The sequence below is a fragment of the Triticum aestivum genome, chromosome 2A, assembly GCF_018294505.1.
Source record: "Triticum aestivum cultivar Chinese Spring chromosome 2A, IWGSC CS RefSeq v2.1, whole genome shotgun sequence".
NCBI lineage: Eukaryota > Viridiplantae > Streptophyta > Magnoliopsida > Poales > Poaceae > Triticum > Triticum aestivum.
This window is the reverse complement of record NC_057797.1, coordinates 83026057-83045085: the sequence shown is the minus strand read 5'-3', so window position 1 is coordinate 83045085 and position 19029 is coordinate 83026057. Positions and strand designations below refer to the sequence as shown.

At 41.4% G+C, this 19029-nt stretch overlaps 1 protein-coding gene across 2 annotated transcripts; it reads left to right on the top strand.

The window, feature by feature from the left end:
* The first annotated feature begins 1486 nt into the window (after nt 1-1486).
* Nucleotides 1487-18744, top strand: LOC123187649 (ferredoxin-dependent glutamate synthase, chloroplastic). 2 transcript variants are annotated; one of them, XM_044599569.1, is made up of 33 exons: nt 1489-2153; nt 2868-3180; nt 3569-4011; nt 4161-4292; nt 4867-4965; nt 5076-5146; nt 5932-6028; nt 7207-7299; nt 7393-7538; nt 8295-8454; nt 8988-9098; nt 9176-9391; nt 10455-10612; nt 11485-11614; nt 11886-11944; nt 12042-12147; nt 12347-12443; nt 13044-13159; nt 13249-13446; nt 13555-13665; nt 14578-14817; nt 15099-15197; nt 15897-15992; nt 16080-16277; nt 16347-16421; nt 16551-16679; nt 16762-16860; nt 17071-17213; nt 17304-17397; nt 17473-17711; nt 17787-17865; nt 17977-18060; nt 18144-18744. In XM_044599569.1, the coding sequence occupies exons 1-33, from the start codon at nt 1932-1934 to the stop codon at nt 18309-18311; spliced, it is 4821 nt and encodes a 1606-aa protein (XP_044455504.1). In that variant the 5' UTR covers nt 1489-1931; the 3' UTR covers nt 18312-18744. The 2 variants fall into 2 exon arrangements, with proteins under 2 accessions (XP_044455503.1, XP_044455504.1); XM_044599568.1 differs by having other exon boundaries at nt 1487-2153; nt 16080-16421.
* The last annotated feature ends 285 nt before the right edge of the window (nt 18745-19029 follow it).

Here is a 19029-nt window from a genome sequence, read left to right as displayed (position 1 = left end):
ATAAAGGGGGGGGGAGGCGGCGACTTGGGGGAGGGGTCGGCCTCGGGAGGCGGGTCCTCCCCGGACTCGGGCGACGGCGGTGGTCGGGACTCCTGTCCCGACCCGGCGGGAGCCGGCGGCGGCTAGCTGGGCCGGCCTGCTCGGCTGGGCCCTTGGCCTAGTCGGGCGCGGGGTCTCTTTTTTTAAACAATTTCGCTGCGACTAAAAAAATCTAGATAAATAAATAAAATTCTAGAAATGGCAAAACAAATTTTCATCGTCTAAATAAAATATTTAGAACATGATGAACATTTCCTTGGCCCTAAATGCAATTTTTGAAAACGTGCAATTTTTTCTATATTCAAACAAAATAGCAAATAAAACCAAAAAAATCTTATTTGATTTTTTATTAAATCCCCAATATTTCTATATTTTGGGAAAGTCATTTTATTCACACTCTCATAATTTTTATAGTAGAAATAATTGAAGATAAAATAAATAAAATCAAATGATCCTATTTTCAAAATTTGAGAAAACTCAAATATGAAAATAACGAAATCCCCAACTCTCTCCGAGGGTCCTTGAGTTGCGTGAAATTTCTAGGATCAATCAAATGCAATAAAATATGATATGCAATGATGGTCTTTTGTATAACATTCCAAATTGAAATTTTGGGATGTTACACGGTCACTGCCCTTTCAGTTCTACACATGACCGGCTGAATTCTACCATTGTGCAGGTATCATGTCGCATGTCGTTCGCATAGCACTACTCTAGGTCCTATGCTTAGCGAAGGTTCCATTTTGCCAACAACATTTTAAATATACAAAGAGCGCATCAAGCGAGGCAACACACGCTCCATGTTAATGTGTGCGCATGGAATGGTTGGTGCGGGGTACATTTGACCGTGGCAAAAAAACCTGTACAATGCGTCGATCACACATGTACAATGTTCATTTGATTCCTAAAAGCAAGCCATAACGTATTTACATATGCATTCGTTAAAAACACAATAAAGACAAACAAGACATAACATATTTACACACAATAATAAACACATAAACAAACCATAGCATGTTTACATATGCATCAGCTAAAAACACGACAAACGCACTCCTCATTCAACTGCCCCAAAATGACCAAACAAAGTGAGCAAACACAAAACATGCCATGCCCCACCCCCAGTACTTTGTGCCATGTTTGGATCTCTCCTATGACCAGCACACATGAATCACGCTGCGGTCCACTGCTGACTGCCCCCTCCAATAATCCTTTTCTTGAGGAGAGAGAAGAGAAGAGAAGATGCCCACGCTCCAATAATCGCCCCGACGCAAAACGTCAAAACCCCTAAACCCCAGTCCAAAATCGCAGCCAGCCACCTGCGCACCCTCCCCAATCCTGCAGAGCCCCACCAAAAGCCGCCGCAAGCCCCACCCCTGTTTTAAAAACCACACAAACCCAACCGCGGCCACCCTCCTCGCCCTCCCGTTCACTCGGCGGCCCCTTTCCTGATCCATCCGCCCCCGCTCGCCCGCTCGCTCGCTCGGTCGCGGTTCCCTGCCTCTGCCTGTCGCTGCCTCTCCGTGCGCCCGAGAGGCGCAGCTGCAGCAGCAAGCAAGCCGGGCCGCGCTCGTTCGTCGCCGTCTATAAACTACTACTCCTCTCCTCTCCTCCCCACCGCAGCACCCCCATCAGCCACCCACCCCTCTCCCCCTCGCCTCCCCGCCCCCCCGCGCCCTATCCTCTCCTCTTCCACACGATCCCGGCCTTGTCCGCTTCCGCATTTCCTCCCCACCACGCGAGCGCCGGCCCCTCCTATATCTATCGCGCTGCCGCGCGCCCCCGCAGCCGCGTGTGGTGGTGGTGGTGGTGGACTGGTGGTGGCGGTGCTGTTTAGCTAGACTTCCGGTAGGTGGGGAGGAGGGACGACTCGCGCGCGACCTGACCGGATCATGGCCGCCACGCTCCCGCGCGCGGTGGCGCCGCCGCCGCCGCTGCTCCCGCTCCCGCGCGCCGCGCCGCTGCTCCTCGCGGGCCGCGCCGCCGCCCGCAGGCTCCGCGCCAGGGGGGCCCGCACGCCCGCGCTCGCGGCCACGCGCCGGAGCTGGGCCGTCTCCGCCCGCGCCGTGCTCGACCTGCCGCGCCGCCGGGCGCCTCAGAAGCCCGCGCAGGAGGTATGGCTCGCTCTGCTCCCCCACCTGCCGACCAAGTGCTCGTTTCGCGATTGGGTTTGGTTTCGGGGGTTGGGGTTTTTGTAGGTTCGGATTGTTTGGTGCGATTGTTAGATTGGTTTATTTACGAAGTCACGGGCCATGGCTTGTTTTGACGGATCATGGTTCTTTTATTTATTTGCGCTGTAATATGCTTCTGATAGCTATACGGTTGCCAAATTTTCGCGTTGGGAGATATGGGGGAGATCAGGATTCAGGAGACCCAGGTATCTCCTGATTTCTGTATCGGACGATAAGGTTCTATGTGTTGACTCCAAAGTTCACTGCATGTGCTTGTTTTATTAGGTCTCTAGCTCATGATGATGCACTTGCATACTATCGCTTTTGTTATGTGGCGTTCCTTTCATGGGATTTTTATAGTACAAAGCGCAGCAAGTGCACAAAACACAGCAAATGCAGGTGCAATAAACAAGTGTGTGGTTATGAAAGGTTAGGTGACAGCTGTGGTGGTAGGTACTAATCACGACCAAGTTCCAGGAGTACGACATTGTGTGATGCATAGGTGGAGAATTTGCAACGTACTAGTACTAGTTTTCCATTTCCGTTCTGGAATGCGTTTGAATGGGCTGTGACCTGTGAGCTGTGACAGTTATGAGTAATAACAAACCATATGTGCTGTGCTTTATATCTGACATTAGGAATTCCTTTTTTTGCCAGGCTGCGGATTTAAACGACATCTTAGCAGAACGTGGAGCTTGTGGTGTTGGGTTTGTCGCAAACTTGAGTAATGAGCCTTCGTTCAACGTTGTCCGTGATGCTCTTACAGCTCTTGGGTGTATGGAGCACCGTGGTGGCTGTGGATCCGACAACGACTCTGGTGATGGGGCAGGATTGATGAGCGGTATACCATGGGACTTGTTTGATGACTGGGCCAGCAAGGAAGGGCTTGCTCCTTTTGAAAGAACACATACAGGTGTAGGCATGGTCTTCCTTCCACAAAACGAGAATTCCATGGCAGAAGCAAAAGCTGGTAATGATTTTGATGCTTTAGCACCATGCTTCGTCCCCATTGTGGATCATTTCTTGTCTTTCTCTTTTGCTGGGATCTTGTCTTTAAAGTACGACACTTCCTAATTTTATATGGTCAGCGATTTCTGCTTGGCGATGCATGTCCTAGTAAATCTGACTCCGATCTCTTCGGACTCGTAATGCTGCCATACTTTGGTTGCCATGCCATCGTGGTGCTTGAAACCTACGCTTGGAAAGTTCTTTTGCAGGAAAAGTTTATGCCCTTGGTATAAGAACTTTCCAAAAGGAAATTTATTATTTTGTATTGGCAGTCAGATTACACATGTGTTTTTTCAGCTCTACTTGTACCACAACACACATAGCTTCCTAAGAGTCTATTCATTTTGCAGCTGTTGAGAAGGTTTTTACAGATGAAGGCCTTGAGGTTCTTGGCTGGAGACCGGTTCCTTTCAATCTATCAGTGGTAGGCCCCAATGCAAAAGAAACAATGCCTAATATACTCCAGATATTTGTGAGAATTGCGAAAGAAGATGACGCTGATGACATAGAGAGAGAATTATACATCTGCCGAAAGCTGATAGAGAGGGCTACAAAATCTGCTAGTTGGGCAGACGAACTATATTTCTGCTCTTTGTCAAGTAGAACTATCATTTACAAGGGAATGCTTCGATCTGAGGTTCTTGGGCAGTTCTATTTGGACCTTAAGAATGAACTGTACAAATCTCCTTTTGCCATATATCATCGAAGATTCAGTACCAATACAAGCCCTAGATGGCCTCTTGCACAACCAATGAGGTTGCTTGGACACAATGGAGAGATTAACACGATACAGGTTTACATTAACTTCTTCAACTTACTGTTAATCTTTACTCCCTGTATCTTACATTATTGTTTAGTGTCTTCCTTGATGCTCGCCATTTGTTTGATACTGAAAACTAGACATCCTTTGGGCATTACTCATAGCGTTCCTTTTCTTTGCAGGGAAACTTGAACTGGATGCGATCAAGGGAAGCCACAATACAATCTCCTGTATGGCGAGGCCGTGAGAATGAACTACGCCCATTTGGTGACCCTAAAGCATCCGATTCAGCAAACCTTGACAGTGCTGCTGAAGTACGAGACTGCACACCGCTCATTAATATCGTAACATAAAGCATGCATTTCTTTTGCTTCTTGTCTGTACAACCGCGCCATTCACACGATTTTGCATACTTGTCACTACTAGAATATTCCAAGGCCTTCTGGGCTCTGTTGAACATGCTTAACGACACATAACTCAGACATCTGCCAAGCTGTTACAAGAGATTAACAATTTGGCTTTAATGGGTACTGAATAAGCTGTTACTTTAACTTGACTACCTTTTGCACCTTGATTTAAAGAGATGAACTGAACTAAAAGATAAGTAGTTTCATAAATTTCAAACATACATGCAACATTTATGTTATTTTGAAGCAAAACTTTTGAAATTTTGGATAGCGAAGTGGTACTTTGACTACTCGTATTAATGCTAGAAACATGCAGTTGTTGCTAAGTGGCAATGTGACATATCTGTTTTCACTGTGTATAACAAATCATATATGCTATTCTCAATGTGCATTAAGCACCCCTGCCTTTATTTCGAGTATGTATTTCAACCTTAATTACTGGTGTGTATTTGTTGAGTCATCACATCCTTTCTTGCACCAGTTACTGTTAAGAAGTGGTAGAAGTCCTGCTGAAGCTATGATGATGCTCGTCCCCGAGGCATACAAGAACCATCCGACATTATCAGTAAAATACCCGGAGGTATGGGATGCATTAGTGAACATATATTGTGGGCATGCATGAATTCCCTTCCATATTAACTTATGCAAACAATTGTGTCCAATTGAAGCTTCTCTTGGTTTGTGTATTAGGTAATTGACTTCTATGAATACTACAAAGGTCAAATGGAGGCTTGGGATGGGCCTGCTTTACTTTTGTTTAGGTAATATCTCGTCGATCTGTGATTTGCCGTATTATATTTTTTACTATCTTTATTTTCTGATGCAAAGACAGTTTCTTTACTAGTTTGGTTAAAGTCATTTCATGCATTAGCAGGTTTTGCTTCCTTCTCACTTTGTCCCTCTGTTTCTGAATAGCCGTCATTTAGAAGTTTTGCAAAACAACCAGGGCACATATAGGAAAGACCACATTACTCCCTTTCATGGGGTTACTTGTTATTCTTGGGATGGTATGTTAGTCTACTCCATTGTAATAAGTGACATCAGAAATGGGCTAATGTTAGGGGAATACAAGGAAACAATGGCCCAAACTTATCTTGGAGTCATAGCTAGTTTTTTAGGCTTAAGTACGTGTAGCCTTTAATCCTTTATTTAACACATTCACAGTTTGACCTGCAATTAGGAGCCAAATTTGTGTGCTTATGGCATGTATTGGGGAAGGGAGCTAGTATATACCTAACTGCAGGAACTAAAAGATATGGCAAATAGGTGTTTAATTGCAAAGAGAGAGAATCTGAACACAGAGATGGGTATGTGCTAGCATCAGAAGTTGTGGACAATATTAGTTGTAGAAGTTGAAACCTCTGACAGAGAAGTTTCCAAACATGTATTTGTCGTCAAACAGAGTAGGGAAAATAGCTGTAATTTTTCCTCCGTGCCGTGTTATTCAAAGCATAAGATATCCAAATGCTGCTTTTTCCCAACTGAGTAATTTCTTGCAACAGAGTGGGCTAGATTAATATATTCTCTTTTGCATACCTCTATGTAGTGACGGAAGGACGGTAGGGGCATGCCTTGATCGAAATGGGCTGCGCCCAGCACGCTATTGGAAAACATCAGATGGTTTTGTTTATGTTGCATCTGAGGTAGGTTCAAGTTACTTCTTCTACTGTCTGAAATTTCTGTTTGGTTACAATGTTATGGTAGAGCGATTTTATATCACACATTAGTGAAGTGTCCATTTTGAAATTCTGAAATTGGAGCATTTGGTTTATCTGCCAATAACTTATTGCAGATATACTGACATCCTTCTATACCAAATCGCAGAGTTCAGATGTCACAAGCTAAACTTAATGTAATATTCAGTAAGTATTGTGCCTATTTGTTGAAGTGTCAGGTCTCACAGCTACACTAGGTGATTAGGACAAATTATGAAGTTACTTGTTAGTGTTTGGTTGCTATTTGAATGCTATGTCGCTCATGCATTTGTGCCAGCAAGCTTCAATGATCTTATATGGGTTTCTGTTCTTGCCTTTGTGGCTACAAATTCATTCTACGGTGACAGATCATGTAAACCTTTGTTTGAGTAGAGTTAGATATATCAATCTGTTTTTTGCGTTCCAAGACTTGACTTGGATGTAGGCATGTAGTAATAACTTGACATTTTAGCGTATTTTTGGGCTACACTTCTCAGCTTGCTCTCTCATATTGTGTAGTACTTTCATCCTACTAGAGAGTATACGCAGTACCAAGATTAGAATTACTTTTTTATCAGTCTGTTTTTTGCGTTGCAAGACTTGACTTGGATGTAGGCATGTAGCAATAACTTGGCATTTTAACGTATTCTTGGGTTACACTTCTCAGCTTGTTCTCTCATATTGTGCAGTACTTTCATCCTACTAGAGAGTACACAGTACCAAGATTGGAAGTTATTTTTTTATGCTCGCTTTGTCTTGAATAAACTCCCCTCACATGAGATCCTTTGTTCTGCTGATGCGTATACTCAGAGAGTAAAAGATAAAACTGTTAGTTGTCATACATGATGCTTCTTATGGTTGTAATTTGACTAGTCTAGCTTATTAGATGTGAATTTATACTCTAGTAATGCCTTTACCATCTCTTGGGTAGTTGAATCTGATCTGGTTATTTTAAAAGCATGTCATTTAACTACATGCTAATAATTGACGAAGTAACCTTGGATCGCATTCTCAAATGTTTTTCTGTTGTTGTGTGGAAACATTCTCAAATGTTCTACAAGAGTTTGGCAAGTATTACTTTGTAGGATTCTCACCAACTGACTAGCTGTATTAATGAAAATCTACAGGTTGGTGTTATACCGATGGATGAGTCGAAGGTAGTAATGAAAGGAAGATTGGGTCCTGGAATGATGATAACAGTTGACCTAGAGACTGGTCAGGTTAGAATAGAATAAAACAATCTTTTCCTTGTCTCGCCTTTGATCATCAGAGTCTTATAAAATGTAGATTCTAAACCTCACGAGTCATCCCAGGTCCTTGAAAATACAGAAGTGAAGAAGAATGTGGCTTCAGCAAAACCCTATGGAACTTGGCTGCAAGAAAGTACACGTTCAATAAAGCCTGTCAACTTCCAATCCTCTCCTGTCATGGACAATGAAACAATTCTGAGACATCAGCAGTAAGAACCATGAAATATTGCTCTATTGAACTCCTCTTTACTTTTCCCCTTGTACTTATTTGCTTATGTTTGTTCCAAGAGTTAGCATGTACTCCCTCCGTTCCGAATTACTTGTCTTAGATTTGTCTAGATATGGAGGTATCTAGCACTAAAATAAGTCTAGATACATCCGTATCTAGACAAATCCAAGACAAGTAATTCAGAATGGAGGGAGTACTTCCTCCGTTCCAAAATAGATGACTCAACTTTGTGTACTAAAGTTAGTACAAAGTTGAGTCATCTATTTTGGAACGGAGGGAGTATGTATGTATGTCTGGCAATATGCCTGATGCTTATGTTGAGAAGGTTGTGGACTTGTGGCTGACTATTTCAGTGATGGTATATTGCAATGCCTTTTGCTCTTTCTGTGTTATGTAAACCTTTTTAAACTATATACATAAAATCATTTGGGTCAACATATTGTATCCATCAAAAAGATTTCCACAGATTACATTATGGAATGTCTGAAGTAAACCTAGCTTGATACAGAAGTATAGGGCATTACTTCTTTTTTTCAGATTTCAGAAGATAAACCCCAAAAATGTTACTTTTGATCATGTCATGCCCAGAAATATACTGCCAAAGAATGTGGCTGATTTTAACGTGTGCTCCATGTCTACAACTTACCTATGTCGTTGTTTCAGACATTGTAAGAATTAGAGATATTAGATGGTCAGTCAGATCTGATGTTTAATTTAATGTTATTATATTTTTTAGGGCATTTGGTTATTCCAGTGAAGATGTGCAAATGGTAATTGAAACAATGGCTTCACAAGGGAAGGAGCCAACATTTTGCATGGGCGATGACATTCCATTAGCCGTGTTGTCACAAAAGCCACACATGCTCTTTGATTATTTCAAGCAGCGATTTGCACAGGTCAGTAAATCCTCAACATTTCAGTAATAGTGTTAAAAAATCTAGGTTATGAAACTTCCTCTATTACCCTTAAATACTTGCACGGTATTGACAGTCCTTGGCAAAAAATTCTTATCCACAGTACAGTTAGTTGGGAAAATCACATCTCCGTAGTCACATTTCAAGGTTATTTTGAAGTAATAATTAATTCCATCCAATCTTCAATCCATTCAATTATAGGGATGGCTTGATTTTAACCCTAAGAATTAATCTCCATCTTCATAGAAACATACCTTAGACGGTTTATATCTATATGGAGGTGTAAATCTGAGTACAATATATGATACTATCAATAAGGAAGTAAACTGAACAAACAAGGGAACTAATTAGTGTGATCTCTACTTGCCAATTAATACTGCACCAGCTGGGCCTGCATGAACAGTGTGCAGGTGCACCGTGGCTTCACATCAGTAATGGGTCCTCATTTACAAATTATCTTATTAATCAAAGTCATGTCAGCTTTGTCTTATGAATGTATCTCATTCAATTTCTAGGTCACAAATCCTGCAATTGATCCACTCAGAGAAGGTTTAGTCATGTCTCTTGAAGTTAACATTGGTAAACGAGGCAACATCTTGGAGGTTGGCCCTGAAAATGCTGACCAGGTTAGTTAGTTTTGAAGGTAATGATTTGACCTGTATTCTTGGGGCAATATTTTGATATCATCTTATTGACTTCTCAGGTTACCCTATCAAGTCCTGTCCTGAATGAAGGTGAACTAGAATCACTATTGAAGGACCCAAAATTAAAGCCCAAAGTACTCTCAACATACTTCAATATCCGTAAAGGTCTAGATGGTTCCCTTGAGAATGCAATTAAGGCTCTTTGTGAAGAAGCTGATGCTGCTGTGCGGAGTGGATCTCAACTTCTTGTGCTTTCCGATCGTTCTGAAGCACTTGTGAGTAGCTTCCGACTTCTTAATGTGTTCACACAGATATTTACAGCAATCTTTATGCTTCTTGTTTATAGACTCGAACTATATTTTAAGTAGCTTTCATATTCTTGTTCACTTTTCTTTTTCAATGGGTAAGAAGCAGTGAATGTGCTTGGTTTGAACTTAAATTATTTTTTTACTTCGCTCCATAATGGGCAATACTGATTTGTCGAAGTGTACCAGATCCAAATACATGTATACTTACTATCTACATCTATGGTGCACCATACAAAATGATCTACTGGTACCTCGATTAGTGTCAGTTAGTTACTAGTCATGGGCTACCTTTGTCTAATTATGCATCCACCAGGAGCACTATTCACAATATATGATAGTACCAATCTATATAATTTGAAGGGCTGGACTACAGCGGCGCTTAACGCGCGACCTGTCCTAGTTTGGTTGTGTTGGCTAGTGCATGAATCTTAACATGGTATCGGAACCTACGGTTTCGAGTTCAAGTCCTGTCTTTTGCAGTTTATCCAAAAATTAACCTAAGAAACTTAATTTATACCAAACTGGACACTTGGATATCAGAATGTCTTTATTGTCACAATTTATGTACACATAATTGTGCAAAATAATATAAGACACCCGCGCATCAATATGATATGCCTATAATGATTGATGCATGTGGATGTACATGGTAGCTTCTTGTTGGTGACACCATTATCCGTGTCCTCTTCACCTCATAATGGCTTTCTCTATCTTTGAAGTTTCATTGAAATATCCAGCTTGCTTCATGAATAGCCCTTCGCTTCTTGTCAAATGTCTGACCGGCTGTCTAACATTGCCTGCCATATCTAGTAATATGATTTCCACCTTTAAACTATTTGGTCTTGTGACCAGAAAATACAGACATTACTTTTCCTGACATACAGTTACTTGAAAACATCACGATCTAGTGCTAGGTTATGAAGCCATTATTTTTTTTGTCAACTTCAGAATCTCTCTTGTGCGATGCAATACACTATGGAGATAGAATTACACACTTCCTGTATTGCAATTAAATGAATGTATAATGCAGGAACCAACACGGCCTGCTGTCCCAATACTTTTAGCTGTTGGTGCCATCCACCAGCATTTGATTCAGAATGGCCTCCGCATGTCAGCTTCAATTGTTGCTGACACTGCTCAGTGTTTCAGCACCCATCAGTTTGCCTGTTTGATAGGATATGGAGCCAGGTATGACTTATATTTTGAAGAAGATTTGTTTAGTAACAGCTAGATCATTACTTATGTTCGCTTCACTTGACATTCTGATCCAGCATAGATGAATATATAAACTCCCACTCTGTGTTAGTTTATGAACATGATTATTAAACTAGCATGACTGTTGAATACATACAATGCAATCAAGGTGGACTAATGTCATTCACCACTTTTGGCTGCTTATGTCTTTGCATGTCAACTTTTTGCAATATATATTTATGATTTCTGTCTTCAGATATCCAATACTATCCTATTCTAGGATCACATAGCAAATCTTCTGGGAGTAGCATCGAAATAAATTATCAACTGAAGTATTTGATAAAACATCAAACTGATTCAGGTTTTTTCCAGAAGAAACAAATTCCCTTTTCAAGCCAGTGCCCCATAGCCACTTGGCTAATATTTCCTTCGACAATTGGCGTATAAACGATAATTGTGAATCAGCAGTCGATGTCCTCTGGAAACTGGGCATGCAGTTTGGACTTGCAGAATGAATTAGAACATAAGACAACTTGAGTCCTCGTACTAAGCCTTACTGAAATATCTGAATCATCATCCAAAAGAAGTACCGAGTTAGAGGAAGAAAGGATAAAAATAATTCAGTTAGATGAAGCAGCCACAATAGGTAGAGGAATTGGACTTCGTTCCAGTTTAAATTAGCAAATTAGAACCTATTTGTTGGGAGGGTTTTCTTGAAGATCCAATCATTTCTTTGGTTCTTCAGCAACTTGTAGTTAGAACTTATATTCAGCTGTGCACATTCTCCAGGAACTATTTAGTTCTCAAGTTACAATGTTGTGTCAGTCGCTAGATTTACTAATATTCATTCTTATGTTGCACATTAGTGCTATATGCCCATATCTGGCATTGGAAACATGCCGGCAATGGAGGCTGAGCAACAAAACTGTCAATTTGATGCGAAATGGCAAGATGCCCACAGTGACCATCGAGCAGGCTCAAAGAAACTTTATCAAGGTATGATTTCTATGGCTTGTAAGTTGTGAGTTTTGACTAGTTTGTTGCATGTAGTTGTGCTGCTGCCCCTACCTGTGTGAACATAGTTGGACTCAGTACTACTCCCTCCGTCCCAAAATAAGTGACTCAACTTTGCACTAACTTTACAAAGTTGAGTCACTTATTTTGGGACGGAGGGAGTACATTTGTGCATTAATGCTGTAGTTGATCGTTCAAGTGTGATCTTTGTGTTCCGTTTTACATCTGTTATTAATTGGTTTATGTTTTGCAGGCAGTAAAATCTGGCCTGCTCAAGATACTCTCAAAAATGGGCATATCCTTGCTCTCAAGGTTTGTCTTATCTTTGCCATCCAGTGTAATTTAATAATGGTGCCAGTATGTTGAAGTACTTCTGCAATTGTTTAATGGGTCCACATCTTTTGGATAGTTACTGTGGAGCTCAGATCTTTGAAATATATGGTCTTGGCCAAGAAGTTGTCGACCTTGCGTTCTGTGGGAGTGTATCGAAAATTGGAGGACTCACCCTTAATGAGGTAATTCACAATTATGCATATAGTCATGCAACACCTTTCTTTTTGGTGTTGATATTCTTGTTGACCTGGTACATCGTCTGTCTAGAAGAGTGTTTAAATAGATTAACACCTGAGTTGGTTCATGTACCTTGTTATTTCTTTTGAGACTGTTACCTACTGATAATTCTCCATTTCTTTATTCTATCCTTTTCTTGTAAAGCTGGGTCGAGAAACACTATCATTCTGGGTGAGGGCTTTCTCAGAAGATACCGCAAAGAGGCTGGAAAACTTCGGATTCATCCAATCCAGACCTGGAGGTAGTATCTCTTTCATCAGCTGTAACAAAAAGTTAGGTTTTGTGAGTTGGGTGCCTGTGTTCTGCCAATTTTAATCCAATATGAGTTTTTAATTAAAATGACACCAATTAACGACCTGAGATCTGGTTGCGGCAAATTGTACGTGCAATCAACACATACAAAGGTCACAACTAATTGAGAAATCTATGTTCCTCTTGAGTTCTACTTTCGATTCACCAATAGCAAAGTGTCTTCATGGATCCTCTCGTCTCTAGTTAATTTGTTTTGTTGAAAAGGAGGTGTACTGGAGAGGCCCTTGGTGTTCTGGGTCTTGTTTTTCACGGGTGTACTATTGCAATGTTTGGACTTGTCCTAGCCAACCAGGGATACAAAAATGCTTATATCTTAACGTGATAGCTAAATCCATTTACCTTTTTTAGCGTGATAGGTACTAAGATATGTCCATATAATGAATACTGACAATACCTCCTGACTCCTCCCTAAAGTTACACTTGTTGCTGAAGGAGTTGCATTTTAATAAATTTGTCAGATCATATGCAGTGCAATGTTATCTTACTGTTTATTGCTGAAATAACATGGTGCCTTTTGCTCCCTGAATAGGTGAATTTCATGCAAATAATCCTGAGATGTCAAAGCTGCTGCACAAAGCGATTCGTGAAAAAAGTGATAATGCATACACCATCTACCAACAACATCTTGCAAGCCGTCCTGTCAATGTTAGTGGTGCTTATCGTCACTTAGCAGGTGGGCAACCTGTAGAATTTTTCGTTATCACCTTTGGTTTACCATATCTTCTACGCTGCAGGTTCTTCGAGATCTTGTAGAACTAAAGAGTGAACGGACGCCTATTCCTATTGGCAAAGTTGAGCCTGCAACCTCTATCGTTGAGCGTTTTTGCACAGGTGGAATGTCCTTGGGTGCTATTTCTAGAGAAACACACGAAGCTATTGCCATTGCAATGAATAGGATAGGTGGGAAATCTAATTCAGGAGAAGGTGGTGAGGTGGGTCCTATAACTATCCATTAGAAGAATAAAGCTATTTAGTTATGTGAAGCAGCTCCAGTGGAAACTGCAACATAGAGCTGCTTATGGACTTGCTTACTTTTGCAGGACCCAATCCGCTGGAGTCCCCTTACAGATGTTGTTGATGGGTATTCTGCGACACTCCCTCATCTAAAAGGTCTTCAGAACGGGGACACCGCCACAAGTGCCATTAAGCAGGTGCAGCATCAACTGCTTTATTTTTGCACTTTACCTTGGCTATTATATACTCCCTCCGTTCCGAATTACTTGTCGCAAGTATGGATGTATCTAGATGTATTTTAGTTCTAGATACATCCATTTCTGCGACGAGTAATTTGGAACGGAGGGAGTATAATTTTGATGCAGATTACGCTTCTATTCTCAAAGCCATGATTATGGGTTCCTCTAATTATCACTGGGAGACACCACACTCTCGTAATGGCTACATTATCAATTCTTCAGTAAATACTGAGTAGGATTCCACTCAATTTTGTTATGATAGCATGGTTAAAAAGAGCACTTTGAAAACCAATGCTGTGAACAAGCCCAACCTTATTCGAGATTAAGTTATGTATCTAGCCAATTCTCCTTTAGAATACGGGGAAATTCACACTGTTGAATATGCTTGTTTTCCTGTAAAATGGGGCCAGTACGAGTCTTTTCAGGCCAAGATTACCTTGGGGGTTGAACATCAAAAATCTTCTATCACTACATCACTAGAAGGTGTTTACTGGTTTGCTACTGTAACTGAATGGAATTCGGCACCTGCACTTCTGCCCTGGAGGTATCTGTTTCCAGAAGGAATTGGAGGTCTATCAGTGCTAGTTATGTGCGGGTGCTAGTGTCATATGGTAGTCAGCATTCTCAAACGTGAAACTCTGCAGTGGCAGCATATCCAAATTTTCTTTATTATCATGTTTCCTGCTTTTCTGAAAAAGGAAAGAAGTAGAAGCATGTTTTGGTACTTTCATCTGCACTGTAGTATCAAATACGTAGACGCATATTGTCCACCTCTTTATTTATGTGCTGATGAATCAAAGGTACACTATATCCACTATCCAGTGGGTTCATATATTTGAGTTGGTTCTCATATGTACTATCCTTTCACAGGTTGCATCTGGACGTTTTGGTGTTACACCAACATTTTTAGTTAATGCTGAACAAATTGAGATAAAGATTGCACAAGGGGCTAAGCCTGGTGAAGGGGGTCAACTTCCTGGGAAAAAAGTCAGTGCATACATAGCTCGGTTGAGAAACTCCAAACCTGGTGTTCCTCTCATATCCCCACCACCACACCATGACATCTATTCTATTGAGGATCTGGCGCAGCTAATTTTTGATCTACATCAGGTTTGTTTTGCACAACTACTTCTACAATATCAACTAGTAATGTTGGTGCTAAGGGAAAACTGCTAGTTTTAAATTAAGTTTTATGTGTGTCACATAAGAATTAGAGTCCTTAAGCTGCCTTATATGTTAGCTTCAAAATAAATTATGTGTGTCACATGAGAATTAGAGTCCTTAAGCTGCCTATATATCAACTAGCAGTGCTGTTTAATTATTGATTTCTTTGAGAAGGAAATCCATTTATTGGTACTAATCAAATATTTAATTCATATTTGACTGGGCAGATCAATCCTAAAGCGAAGGTGTCGGTAAAGCTTGTAGCTGAAGCAGGAATTGGAACTGTAGCCTCTGGAGTATCTAAGGCAAATGCAGACGTAATTCAGGTAGATTAAACATCAAAATTTTAATAACTCGTTGATTTAGCTCATACCATTATTGTACGTGGATCTGTATCCCATAAGTGGCTATGCTTCTGTGGTTTAGTGTTATTTTACATTTTTTTGTACCCTTAACCTTTTGCTGTATGGTGTTATCTGCTAAGTTGGCCCTCATGAGGCTGCTTAAACCGCCTTTTGCTATTTCATGCTGCAGATAGTGACATTTGCTGTCTGATGTTCACGATGATAGACCTTCCTATTGTAGTTCATTTTTTAATGAAATATGAATTTCTCGCTCCCTGTGGATAGCCAGTTGTTAGACATTGCTATAGTGGCACTTGTCCTGTAACAGACAGACATCACTTTTTAGTGAATTATATGCAATAATCTGTAGTTTTTTTGGGGGGGAAATCCCAGAAATCTAGTAAAATTTCCCAGAACACAAAAATTCCAGAAATATAGAAATGTTTGTTGCACACACAGACACCATAAGGTAAGCAATGACTTATGAAGAGGCCGATTTAGTTTAATGAATTGGATGAGCACACTAAACCTGTTGGTTGTTACATCATTGAGAGAAACCATGCTATGAAATCTTATTTAATTTGTTGTGAGTGGTTTCATCCAAAGTCTACTGTACTCATGGGTGAACTAGAGGTTCAGTATACATATTTTGGTGATCTAATATGCCATTTTATTATACAGATATCAGGGCATGATGGTGGAACTGGAGCTAGCCCAATTAGCTCAATCAAGCATGCTGGGGGTCCTTGGGAACTTGGTCTTACGGAAACACACCAGGTTTTCTACATTTAATTGCTTGATATAATCAGTTTCTTTTAATACCAAATCACTTTCTTTGTTCTAAGCCTAGTTAGCTTCCTTCAGACACTCATACAAAATGGATTGAGAGAGAGGGTGGTACTTAGGGTGGATGGCGGATTCAGGAGTGGCCTAGATGTCCTTTTGGCTGCTGCCATGGGTGCTGATGAATATGGCTTTGGTTCTGTAGCTATGATAGCTACTGGATGTGTCATGGCACGCATTTGCCACACAAACAATTGCCCAGTTGGAGTTGCTAGTCAGGTAGTAGCAGCAGAATTGATTTTTTTATTTGTCCTGCTTGGCTATACCTTACATTCTATGCTCCTGCAGAGAGAAGAGCTACGCGCTAGGTTCCCTGGTGTTCCTGGTGATCTTGTGAATTACTTCCTCTTTGTTGCAGAGGAGGTATGGCATCACTCACATTACTAGTGCCTTTTCTGTTAACCTCTTTCTGTGCTTGATTTGCAAATTTGGTCATGCATATTTTTGGAGTAACCATGACTCATATTTCAAGTACTCATGCTTCTGTTCCAGGTACGAGCCACATTAGCCCAGTTGGGTTATGAGAAGCTGGATGATATAATTGGGCGGACAGATTTACTTAAGCCAAAGCATATCTCTTTGGTGAAAACGCAGCACATTGATCTTGCATACCTATTAATGGTATGGAGTTGATAGCTATTCTCATTTGAGTTATTGGCATTTCATGCCTATCTTGTTATATTTATCGGTGTTCTCGTTTCAGAATGCTGGATTACCCAAATGGAGCAGCTCTCAGATAAGGAGCCAGGACGTCCACTCTAATGGCCCTGTTCTTGATGAGACAATCCTTGCAGATCCCGAGGTAATGTTTTTGATAGCTTTTCTTAGTTACGTCGATTAACAACTGTCCTCCTGAGCAGATTTGTGTACACCCAATATTTTTTTTGCTCAGGAACAAAGAACTGTGACGTTGATCAATAGATATTGTGGCCTTAAAGTGAAATGCATAGTTGCTAGGAACCAAGCTCTGCTGTATGCAGCATTACTTAAATTATATAATGGCATTTTGCAGGTATCCGATGCAATTGAGAATGAGAAAGAGGTTTCAAAGACATATCCAATTTATAATGTTGATAGGGCTGTTTGCGGCCGTGTAGCGGGTGCCATTGCTAAGAAGTACGGAGATACAGGCTTTGCAGGCCAGCTGAACATTACGTATGTCAACTACTTTCTTGTCTGCATAATTCTGTGCCCTTTAACTTTTATTATGAGAAGATAGGAAATAAACAATTTCAAACATTTCAGGTTCACCGGAAGTGCAGGGCAGTCCTTTGGTTGTTTTCTGACACCTGGCATGAATGTTCGCCTAGTAGGAGAGGCCAACGATTATGTGGGAAAGGTACTAAATACTCAACTGGACTGAAAATACTGTCTGACAAGCAGCTTTATAATGCCTTCTATTTCATTTTCACAGGGTATGGCTGGTGGAGAGCTGGTTGTAGTTCCTGTAGATGATACAGGATTTGTTCCTGAGGATGCTGCTATAGTTGGGAACACTTGTCTGTATGGAGCTACGGGTGGTCAAGTATTTGTGAGAGGCAAGACAGGAGAAAGATTTGCAGTTCGGAATTCTCTTGGGCAAGCAGTGGTTGAGGGCACAGGAGATCATTGCTGCGAGTACATGACCGGTGGATGTGTAGTTGTACTCGGCAAGTAAGTACACAGTCTGCATTTTCCCTACTTCGTGTATTACCCTTCTTGTCCTGATATATATTTCTCAATCCACAGAGTTGGAAGAAACGTTGCAGCCGGAATGACCGGTGGCCTAGCCTACATGTTAGATGAAGATGATACTCTAGTCCCGAAGGTATGCAAATTTGGAATCTGTAGCTATACCTTCAGCTGCCCTGTAGCATGCACATCTAGTGAAAGCCTTGGATTCAAATCTCAAGATCATAACGTGCAAGTGTTTTACTAGGTAAACAAGGAGATTGTCAAGATGCAGAGAGTGAATGCTCCCGCTGGGCAGATGCAGCTCAAGGGCTTGATTGAGGCCTATGTTGTAAGTCTAGTGCACTCTTTGAAAGTTTTGTGCCAAGGTTGGCCATTACCCATGTTCTTATACTTTGGATGTCGCTTTTATAGGAAAAAACAGGCAGCACAAAAGGCGCTAAAATTCTGAGCGAATGGGAGGCATATCTGCCACTCTTCTGGCAGTTGGTGCCACCCAGCGAAGAAGACTCGCCTGAAGCTTGTGCCGAGTTTGAGAGAGTACTTGCCAGGCAAAAAACGGCAGTACAATCTGCTAAGTGATACTAGCCAAAGCCCAATCGCCAAAATGACCAAAGCTAAACGGAGGGAAAGCGTTCTTACTGCGATACTTGAAAGTGATTTTCTCAGACCGCGGTCCTTCTGAAGCACTAACGTCACCAAAGGCTGCAATTTTGTGGAAGCTCTGTCCAAGGCATCTTCTGGAAACGAGCTTGCAGATACCGTCGAGGATTCTTCTGCACGCTCTTGCAGCCTAGGTAACCAACCACCCCTGTAAATTGGTTCGCTGACGCTAGGCTGCAAGGCCCGGCCCCTGTTGAACTGCTGCTTTCTTGTACATGATTCCTGGCTTCGCCTGTGTAATTATATTTTTTGTTCTGCACACATTAGTTCTTATATTTATACCCGTCCTGTGTTAGGCATGCGAGTTGCATGTGCTGTAGTTCAGTACAGAATAAGTAAAGTTTATGATGAAGTAGGACTTCTCTGGTGTCGACAATTGGTGGAACTTGTTTTTCTTTTTTTCAAGTTCTACGGGGCGTCAGCGAACTCTTAACGATTTCCATTATTAGCTCGATGGCGCCAGCGTCACCGAGGTTTGAGGTTTGACGGTGTGTGAGAAGAGAGCCGGTAAACTCGTGGCTAGGGTTTCACCCAATAGCGCGGAGCCCAGCTTGAGGACTAGCCGTATAACCAGGTGAACCACCGTCACGAGGTGGTTTGTCATCTACAACCGGACGACCTATATCCATCCCAAACA

Bases quoted from the DNA above. Each gene is read 5' to 3' on its own strand.
- LOC123187649 (XM_044599568.1), top strand. From the start codon at position 1,932: ATGGCCGCCACGCTCCCGCGCGCGGTGGCGCCGCCGCCGCCGCTGCTC. The intron at 2,154-2,867 runs GTATGGCTCGCT...TTTTTTTGCCAG, and splicing joins CTCAGAAGCCCGCGCAGGAG to GCTGCGGATTTAAACGACAT. The intron at 15,198-15,896 runs GTAGATTAAACA...TTTATTATACAG, and splicing joins CAAATGCAGACGTAATTCAG to ATATCAGGGCATGATGGTGG.